Source organism: Salmo salar, chromosome ssa12, assembly GCF_905237065.1.
Source record: "Salmo salar chromosome ssa12, Ssal_v3.1, whole genome shotgun sequence".
Lineage (NCBI taxonomy): Eukaryota > Metazoa > Chordata > Actinopteri > Salmoniformes > Salmonidae > Salmo > Salmo salar.
The window spans coordinates 49,172,638-49,183,761 of NC_059453.1; the positions used below are offsets into that span (position 1 = coordinate 49,172,638).

An 11,124-nucleotide genomic window follows, 5' to 3' on the forward strand; every position below is an offset into this window, starting at 1 on the left:
AGGAGAAGACCCACCATTGCAAAAACCACAGTATGCTTAGAAGACAACAATGACCTACAATCATTCTCTTCCTGAAAAGACAGACTGCTATAAACACCTTTGATGCTCAGTCTAGGCAGGAAATCACTTCGTTACACTCTCACTCGGTCCCTGGAAGGACTTCACACGAGAAACTCACTCTTAGAAAAGTTATTGCCACATATTAATACTTTCTCTGAATAGATGCCAGTAAATTTAGATCACAACGGTCTCGACTTCCTCTGGCCTGACCCACATTGAACTAGAGACAGTAAACCCGATTCAGAGGCCATGGGTTAAATGCAGAAGACACATTTCAGTTGAATGCATTCAGTTGTACAACTGACTAGGTAACCCCCTTTCCCTTAATACACTGCACCAGTGGTGTAGTATTAATCAAATCAAATGTTATTGGTCACATACACATTTTTAGCAGATGTTATTACGGGTGTAGCTAAATGCTTGTGTTCCTAACTCCAACAGTGCATTAGTATCGAACAAGTCACAACCATACACATAAATCTAAAAGTATAAGAATGGAATTAAGAAATATATACTGTAAATATTAGGATGAGCAATGTCGCAGTGGCATTGACCAAAATACAGTAGAATACAGTTTATACATCTGGAATATAACATGGTATAACATGGTCTATCGAGATTTCAACCCCAGCCAAGGTATTTCTGGGTCTGGGGCAACGGTTCTTCAGTTTTCAGGAAGGCTTAAGTGATGCTCACTTACTTAGCCATCCACTACATTAACACCAGTACTCTGCCCTACCCTATGTCAGTTATGTGAATGGGCTAAACAGAAAGACAACTAAAAGTCACATTTTACAATAACACACTTTACACTAAATGCCCATCCTGTACACTTTTATCTGTAGCTGCTGAGATGGGTTTACTGAATCGGAAAACTAGCTGTCAAGTTCTTGCTTCCTCCGTACTCGTTTCCTCAACTCCTCTGAAAGCTCATTGGAAGAGAGGATCCAAGCTCCCTTTCTCCCTCAGACCTCTTAAGTGTGCTTTGAGAGCATTTCAGGAAACCAGGACGGGGGAAGGATTTCACAGCTAGTAACGTTTTCACATAGCCCTGCCAACACATAGAATGCATCCTGTGGTCTGAACTGAAGTAGTCTGAACTCTTGGCTGCCAAAGTGAACACAAACAGCGTCATTGTTGAGATGCGATGAGTTGTCAAATGGCTGGGGTGGGAGATGTAGGCCTAGATGGCTCAGGCGGGGCTGTTTACATGCCATGACCACTTCAAACGTCTGCTGAACAATCAGCATCCAGAAACACACACACACACACACACACACACACACACACACACACACACACACACACACACACACACAGTGTGTCTGTTTCTGTACATCTATTATGTGATCTACTGTATGTAGCCTATCACGTGTTACTGCACTGAAATGTGGCATTTGTAAATGTGGATCATTGCCACATTTGCCACTTTGTAGAGAATCTTGGAAACCTTCTTTGACTACATTCATAATGGAATTTACAGTATTTAAAAAATATATTTTATTTTATTTAGCCTTTATTTAACTAGGCATGTCAGTTAAGAACAAATTCTTATTTACAATAACGGTCTACTAGTATGTACTGTATGGGTATCCTGTTGTGGTATTGTGCCATGATATTGTGAAACATCCTTCATGGATAAAGTAGTTCTCACATACTGTATCTCCAATAGGGTTGGTTCAGTAAATCAAATATTGTGTTGTCATCTAAAGAGAACTTAATGCACATGCAGAAGAAAGAGTTCCTAAATGTATGGTACGGCAATTCCACAATAATGGCATTTTGCTGAGACTCTGATTTTTGACTTAAAAATGTATGTCAAACAAAAACCATTGATTTTCAAAGTTTAACAAACCATTGAACTCTATGCACAAGGACCAATCTTGACAACTTATACTGACATTTTTACAAAAAAATGTTACTCAAAGAACTATGCAGATGCAAAGTTTGGTAACAGAATTTTGGTTAAAAGAAATGTGTTTATGTGACCAGTGGCAGCTATGACATGACGCCTTGACTTAAAAAAAAAATGGGTTATTGAACTACAGTAAGTGAAGTGGATTGACATCTGGTAACAGAATTACAGTAACGGAATTTCATCATGGGTCCCTGATCTGTAATATACAGAAATGCATAATTATGAATATGAATATCATTCTCTTAATGTCGATATAGCCTGAATAGGGACACAAAGCTAGAAAAATGCAATATCCTTCTGTGCATATGTGGTTATTATTCTACACACCGCCCCCAACCAATATCAAATTTCGTTGGTCCGGACCCTACCAAAGCTGAACCAATCATAGACGTCCATGTTTCACAAGTTTGGACAATAAAGTACAGCACAATAGAGATTAGTAGAGTACAGTACAGCACAGCACAGAAGAGTAGAGTAAAGTAGAGTATAGTTCAGTACAGTACATTATACTAGTGTGCTCTACTGTACATTACTGAACTATATTCTACAGGACTGTACTGTACTCTTATGTACTCTACTGTGCTCTACTGTTCTGTGCTGTCCAAAGTTGTGAAACATAGACTAGACTAAATCTAAACCAATCATGGACGTCTATGTTTGTGCCAAATCAAGGATGGTCTGGACCACAACAAAAATCAAAGTCTGTGGACATCGAAATTAAAGCCAGTCTGGACTGTACCAAAAAATGATGTCTGTGGACCTTGAAATCAAAGCAAGGGTAGATTGACCAAATTTCAACTACTGTTCAACGTCCACAGATGTCCGGTGTTGGTGCTCAGTGGGTAAGGATGCTGGTTTCAGTAAATGGAAAGAGAGGTGGCTCATGTCTAAGTGTCAGTAAGAGCTGAGAGAGGTGACATTAACTGGAGGGAGGGAGAGAGAAAGGGAGGGTTGTCAAGACTGTCTTGCCCTTGGTTTAATCATGAGATTCTAGAATCTATTCAAGCATTTATAAATATGTCAACAAACAAAGTCTAATGTATGATTTTCAGTCGGGTTTTGGAAAAACATACTTCACTGATTCATGTCTACTTCACTTGACTGACTTCATCAGTAAACAGATTGATGAAGGAAATCTCTGTGGAATGGTACTACTTGACCTACAAAAGGCCTTTGATACAGTTAAGCACTGTCTCCTAATCTTCAAACTGAAGGCGCTGGGGTTAAGCAATATCCCTCTAGGCTGGGTAAAGTCCTATTTATTAGGTAGGGAGCAAGTAGTAGAGGTTAATGAGTTGTGGCGTTCCGCAGGGGAGCGTGCTTGGGCCTCTACTGTTTTTACTATATATTAACAATATGAAAGATGCTGTTCTTGTCATCTTTTCCTTTATGCGGATGACTCCACACTTCTGGTGTCTCACAAAAGTAAAACTCTGTTGGAGAGCATACTGAGCACAGAGCTTACTAACATTAGTAAATGGCTTGGAGATAATAAGCTATCTCTGCACTGTGGTAAAACTGAGGCAATTATTTTTTTATCCAGACTTAAATTGAGTAGGTCCTCTGATATCACAGTGGAGTTAGGGGGTGAGGTGCTGACTACTAAAACCTCTGTTAGCTACCTGGTATGCATCCATAACGGAAGCTTGGGAGGTGTGAGCATGGCCACTAAAGTGCTAGGGAAGGTTAATGCCAGGACTACATTTTTGTCTAGAAAGCTCCAGATAGCCCAGAATAAGCTGATCAGGGTAGTATTGAAGGTGAGTCCACATACTCACATAGGCAGGAGCTGCTTTCAGGAACTCAACTGTTGAGGCTAGGGTGTCCCAGATTAGACTGGGTTTGGTTTACAGGAGTATCTATATCTATCTAGTATCTAGGTTCTGCGCCCAGATATCTATCTGATTACTTTCCCTGTGTTAGGGATGCACACAATCACAGCACCAGATCAGGTGTTGCTAATGTGTGCTTATACAGGTTCAGGAGTAATGCTGGGAAAGGTACTTTCTTGTATACTGGAGCCTCAGAGTGAAATGAGTTGCCTCTGCCCATAAAAACGACGTCCTCTCTAGCCAGTTTCAATAATAAAGTAAAAAACTGTTTGTCTTCTGTGCCAGTATGAATGACCCCTATAATGTAACTGCAACAATGAGATAGATGTTCTTCTTCTTTGAATTTTTGTTTTATTATCTTGCTGTCATACCGTGTTTGATCTTCCCTAGCCATAATGTTTCAAGAGGACCACAATAGAAATAAGTCCCCGACTTTATTGTGTGGGAGGACTGTAGCAGGTGGCCCAACTGTGGTTTGTGACTATGAATTACTAACTGCAGTAATGCCGTTACAGATTTTTAGAAATTCTGTTACAGATTTGGTAACAGAATTTAGAGTTTTTAAGAGATTCTCCGGTACGTTTGTATACTTTTTAGCCAGTAGTTCTGAAAGTAGTGTTCACAAGCCAAAAGTGGTCCTTGAAAATTGCATACTACGCAGAGCCGTCGGAAAACGTGTGGCGAGACAGCATTTGCCCCAGTTTCAAAGCAGCAGCACCGACTGTGCCAGTAACTTCTTAGCATATTTTTGTATTCCATTTCAACATTTACCTGCTCTGTCGCAGTCTGCCTTTGAAAACCATTGATGACTACATACAGAAAAGTTGTGCTATTCGTATTTGAGCAATACGATTGGCAGTTCATTCTTCTTGAGCAGTACAGAAGTTGATAGCTACGTTCACACAGCACACAAAAGCTGTCCTGAGCAAAAATAAGTGCCCATCAATCTTCTCATTGAGATTATTTATTAAAGAGAAAGTGATTTACAAAAGTAAACCTTCATTATTGACCATACTATCAATATGCTGGCTACTTTCAGATAGTCTGCATAAAGAAAGCTACAAAAATAGAGATTAGCATTTTCCTGTAGCCAGGTTGATATCTCTTTTGGAACACAATTGTCTTAAAAGTGTTACTTTGAGATGTAAAAAAAATATTCTCAAAATGACATACTTTAGAAACAAAAATGTATGCAATTAATACAATTCAAGTCTAAAGAATAAAGTAATGACTTACATTGTTTAATTATATTAAACAGCTATTTAATACATATCATAATAATCAAATATAGCCTTTTAACCCACTAGAGCCGATGTCCGTGCCCCGCAAAAATCTAATCGGCATAATAAAAACATCCCCATGCATGGGCTACGTCTCAATCCACCACATCCGCCTCTGTGGTGGAAGGTGGTCTAGCTACACCTGTGTTTGTCAGACCATGAGACATCCCGAAAGTCGGTCTTCTCATGAAAACGTCTGTGGTGTCCGAATGGTTTCACCACTTTATGGAAAGATGTTTTTCCATGTATGAATCTGATCTGTTATTCAATGAATTTCTATGGGCTAATAGCAGTAAGACCAAATTCAATGTTTCATCAAATTATTTATTTTTAGATTTTTTGATACCTAAAGGGGTCCTAAAATTAAATAGCTAAATTATCCTTGGTATGACCATCTTAAAACAATTCCATATGTTAGCTTAGTAGAGTTTAAGCACCACTGGCTTAATTAATAGCTGCATACAGAGAGATAGCATGCCAACCTATAGGCCCTGCATGACCCCAATGCATTTAAAGGCAGTGTAGCATTTATTTATCAATGCCAGAAACACATATAATAGTAATTTAGAGAAACTCAAGAAAACAATCCCAAATTACAAACTCTTAAATCAATCGTTATAATATTATAATGTTCTTAAAGTTGGGTTTGAGGTTTTCTCCAAATCAGCTCTAACTTCGGAAAAAATCCTACAACGCCCATAAACAGTGGAACGGCTATCAACAATGGAAGGAGTGCTTCAGCAAGAAGTTCTCAAAGTGGATGTATCTCAAAGTGGATGCTGTCTTTACCACCAATATGGCTTTAAAGCATCTGAAACAGCCAGCAGCACCAGCAGAGACCAAGCATTATCATGGGCTTCAATGACCATGGAAGTCAGCCGTGTAAGTAAAAGTCAAAGAGCTAGCTTGCTACCTCTATGCTAATGTTAGTTAGCCATTGCGCATTTATCTCACTCTTCCATCTAAATAACACTGATGAAACTAACCAAATGTAAACATGTCTGCCAGCTGTTGGTAGCTAATTGCTGATGCTGGTGTACTTACTATAGGAGTTTTCTATACAGCCTGCTGAGTGATTGCAGTGGCATTTCGGAGAAGCCCCAGAGCCATGCTTTCTTTGGAGGGGTGGATTTTACTCAAAGGTAAAGTTTACTAGGATCAATGCTATCAGAGTTGCTTCTTATTGAAGAGGCAGCTACTAACATTAGCTTGCTATAGCTAGCTATCCTCTTCCTCCTTTTCTGAATGAATTAGTGGCTATTTCTCTCTAGCTAGAAAATTTGTGAGATAGATTCTGTTTGTGTACTGCCATATGTCGATAACATAGCTAAGTTTGTCACTGGTATGGGCTAGTAAATATCCGAAACCTAGCCAGCTAGACGGCAAGCTAAAATAAGGGAGAGAGGGAGGAGAGAATTCACTTTCTGTTTCATCTGCTGCTGGTTTATTATGTTCAGTCAAATACATATTTCTTTATGTAAATTAATAAATTTGATTTTAATTTGATTAAGATTGTAATTGTGTCAATATGTTGTGAATATTGTAGAAAAAGTCCTCACAGCCATTTTCCATACAAAAATAAACCATGTACAGTAGGCTATAGGCAACTTGTTCTTCCACCGTGTGAGTCATAGAAATTAGGATCCAGTCTTTGTGGTTTTTATATGCAGGGAGCATACATTTCACAATTGTAAACTAACAAAGAATTTTAAGTTAGAACCCATTAAATATAAACTGGATGGTTCAAGCCCTGAACGCTGATTGGCTGAAAGCCATGCTATATCAGACCGTATACTACAGGTATGACAAAATATGTATTTGTACTATTCTAATTACGTTGGTAACCAGTTTATACAGTGCATTCGGAAAGTATTCAGACCCCTTGACTTTTTCCACATTTTGTTACATTACATTAAATCGTTTTTTCCCCTCATCATTCTACGCACATTACCCCATAATGACAAAGAAAAAAATTGGGTTATAGATTTTTTTTTGCAAATGTATTAAGAATAAAAAACGTAAATAATACACTTACTTAAGCATTCATACCCTTTAGTCAGTACTTGGTTGAAGCATCTTTGTCAGCAATTACAGCCTGGAGTCTTCTTGGGTATGATGCTACAAGCTTGGCACACCAGTATTTGGGGAGTTTCTCCCATTATTCTCTGCAGATCCTCTCAAGCGCTGTCAAGTTGGATGGGGAGCGTTGCTGCACAACTATTTTCAGGTCTCTCCAGAGATGTTTGATCGGGTTCAAGTCCGGGCTCTGGCTGGGCCAATCAAGGACATTCAGAGATTTGCCCCTAAGCCACTCCTGCGTTGTCTTGGCTGTGTGCCTACGGTCATTGTCCTGTTGGAAGGTGAACCTTCACCCAAGTCTGAGGTCCTGAGTGCTCTGGAGAAGGTTTTCATCAAGGATCTCTCTGTACTTTGCTCAGTTCATCTTTCCCTCGATCGTGACTAGTCTCGCAGTCCATACTGCTGAAAAACATCCCCACAGCGTGATGTTGCCACCGCCATGCTTCACCGTAGGGATGGTGCCAGATTTCCTGCAGATGTGACACTTGGCATTCAGGCCGAAGAGTTCAATCTTGGATTCATTATGCCAGAGATTCTTGTTTCTAATGGTCTAAGAGTCTTTAGGTGCCTTTTGGCAAACTCCAAGTGGGCTGTCGTCTGCCTTTTACTGAGACGTGGCTTCCATCTGGCCATTCTACCATAAAGGCCTGATTGGTGGAGTACTGTAGAGATGGTTGTCCTTCTGAAAGGTTCTCTCATCTTCACAGAGGAACTCTTGAGCTCTGTCAGAGTTATCATTGGGTTTTTGGTCACCTCCCTAACCAAGGCCCTTCTCCTCCGATTGCTCAATTTGGCCAGGCAGCCAGCTCTAGGAAGAGTCTTGATGGTTCCAGATTTCTTCCACTTAAGAATGATGGAGGCTACTGTGTTCTTGGAGACCTTCAATGCTGTAGACATTTTTTTGTACCCTTCCCCAGATCAGAGCAGTGTGAGCAGCGTGATCAGAAACTTGGGAAGAGTGCTTCATTCTATAGCTAGAGGACTCCTGATCTCTCCAGGAGTGATAAGTATAATTTGTGTCTTTATCTGTTGTTGTCTAGTACTGTCTTTTTGCTTGCTAGGGCCATATATTTTATTAAGTGCTGCCTGTCTTCCCACTATCCTACTTGGTGTGTGAAATGCAGCCTGCTACTAACTTGTAGATGATTATTGACACAATAACGATGATTAAAGATGCACTATGCAGAAATCGCTCCATAAATGTTTGCTTAATTTCAGTTTATGTGGCAAAAGAAGCAACTACAGTGTAGAGAATCATTGTAAAATCTAAACCGCTATGAAAATATCTTTATCATATCCAAAAATATTGTATTTTCAGATGTTTGAAGCTGGTGTACAAAACCGAAAGTAAAAGTTAAAAAAGTTTTTTTTTAAAAAAGAAAAACTTTAGAACGGAAAGCATAGAAATAGCGCACATAGAACAGATCTACCGCTTCTTAGACATACTTTCAATGAGAATGACAGACATTTCTTTTTGAATTTAGTCGGATTGCCCAAAAAGTTACATATTGCCATTGCAAACAAAACAAAGACTCTTTGCTGCAGCTTCTTTTCTCTCTAGTGGAGGGACACTTGAGGGGCTTGAGATGCTGTGTTCAGTTCGCTGCATGAAACGGTGTCCCTAATAACATACACTGTGCTTTAGGGACAACATATTGAATATGTGTAACTTTTTTAGGAGAGCAAAATGGTCAATACTTGTAGTGACTTAACTTTAATCTGAAATAAATGTGTTTAATCAACATTATCAAGGCTATATCAAAATGCAGTACTTGCTGCAGTAGAACTGCTAGCTACCATGATTTAAATCTCATTTTAAAAAGTCATTAAGTATTTTGCTTTGCTATTCATCTATGCAATCCGTAATGTACTCTGTGTCTCAGTTTGCAGACAGTGTGCTTTGAATACAAAATTCATACAAGATACACTCCATTTATGCGTTACAGAAGAAGCCACTGAGAAAGACAAACCCGTAGGTTATTCACTCAGTAGGTCAGTGGAGCACCGCAACTCACAGACCTGGAAGAGGTAAAATGAGACAATGGAGACAAAAGCACATGACAGCTCAATAGAAAAAGTATCATTAGTTACCATCTTTCTGACAGTATCTCTTCTATCCTGCAGAATGTTTCTTCACATTTTGTCCTGATAATTCCGTCCAGATAATTGACTCTAGTGAGAGCGAGGTCTTCTTCTCATGTTTCTTAGCCATGATAATGCCATTGATGAAGGTAGGTCCACATGACAGTTAGTGGTCTGCGAGTAAGTAGGAAAGTTCCCATCCCTTAGTGACTTTCTGCAAGTTTGAGTGAGTTGAGTTCCAAGCGATGAAGTGTCTTGCTTCCTGTTGCTTCGCTGGCTCCAGTCTTGAGCTTCTCTGGCAGCACTGTGTTTTTGGAGCAAGTGGGAGCGTGAGAGAGGGAAAGACTGCTGGAGAAGGGGGAGGAGAAAAGCTTTGCCTTTCAGAAGGAAATCCCCTCTAGGCTTTTCAGGCTTTTTTTCAGAGGCAGCAGCAGCTTCAGACCAGTGTGGGATTCACACATGCTCACACATACACACTTGAAAACTTTATTTAAATTTGGATCTCAATACATTATTTAAATGAGTGTCTGGGCCACCTCACACATTCATTTGAATACTGTATTAAGATCTAAAGTGAAATCAGTATTCAAATGTCGGCACACACACAACACAATTACAAGACACACTCTATCCCCACACAGCCACCATCAGAGAGAACAAAACAGAAAAATCCAACCCCTCCTTCTAGTGGACCCCTTCTCTCTATTTTAATCATTAGGGCTTGGGTAGGGTATAGCTTCATAGCTTAGTCCCCTTTAGAGTCTCTTCTCTTTACTCTCTTCACCAAAGACACCCAGTGGCTGCTGCAGGCTATATCTGCACCCCAAATGGCACCCTATTCCCTACATAGTGCACTATTTTTGACCAGGGCCCATAGGGCTCTGGACAAAAGTAGTGCATTATAGAGTCCATTCGGAAAGTATTCAGACCCTTTGACTTTTTCCACATTTTGTTACGTTACAGCCTTATTCTAAAATGTATTACATTGTTTTTATCCCTCATCAATCTACACACAATATATTTTAATGACAAAGCAAAAACAGGTTTTTAGAAATGTTTGTAAATTAAAAATTAAAAAACTGAAATATCACATTTACATAAGTATTCAGACCATTTTCAGTACTTTGTTGAAGCACCTCTGGCAACGATTACATCCTCGAGGCTTCTTGGGTGTGACGCTACAAGCTTGGCACACCAGTATTTGGGGAGTTTCTCCCATTCTTCTCTGCAGATCCACTCAAGCTCTGTCAGGTTGGATGGGGAGCGTTGCTGCACAGCTATTTTCAGGTGTCTCCAGAGATGTTTGATCGTGTTCAAGTCTGGGCTCTGGCTGGGCCACTCAAGGACATTCAAAGACTTGTCCTGAAGCCACTCCTGCGTTGTCTTGGCTGTGTGCTTATGGTCATTGTTCTGCTGGAAGGTGAACCTTCGCCCCTGTCTGAGGTCCTGAGCGCTCTGGAGCAGGTTTTCATCAAGGATCTCTCTGTACTTTGTTTCGTCCATCTTTCCCTCAATCCTGACTAGTCTCCCAATCCCTGGTGCTGAAAAAATCCCCACAGCATGATGCTGCCACCACCATGCTTCACAGTAGGGATGGTGCCCCAATTGCTCAGTTTGGCCGGGTAGCCAACTCTAGGGAGATTCTTGGTGGTTCCAAATTTCTTCCATTTAAGAATGATGGAGGCCATTGTGTTCTTGGGGACCTTTAATGCTGCAGACATTTTTTGGTACCCTTCCCCAGATCTGTGCCTCGACACAATCCTGTCTCGGAGCTGTACAGACAATTCCTTCAACCTTAAGGCTTGGTTTTTGCTCTGACATGCACTGTCAACTGTGTGCCTTTCCATATCATGCACAATCAATTGAATTTACC

The 11,124-nt window shown here is 40.1% G+C and overlaps 1 protein-coding gene across 1 annotated transcript in view; it reads right to left on the reverse strand.

The window, feature by feature from the left end:
* The window catches only part of LOC106565223 (uncharacterized), a 61,385-nt gene extending 51,793 nt beyond the window's left edge, over positions 1 to 9,592 (reverse strand). Inside the window, exon 1 of the mRNA XM_014132102.2 lies at positions 9,261 to 9,592. Coding sequence (XP_013987577.2) covers positions 9,261 to 9,263 — 3 coding nt within the window. The 5' untranslated portion in view covers positions 9,264 to 9,592. The remainder of the gene's footprint in view (positions 1 to 9,260) is intronic.
* Positions 9,593 to 11,124: the final 1,532 nt, after the last annotated feature.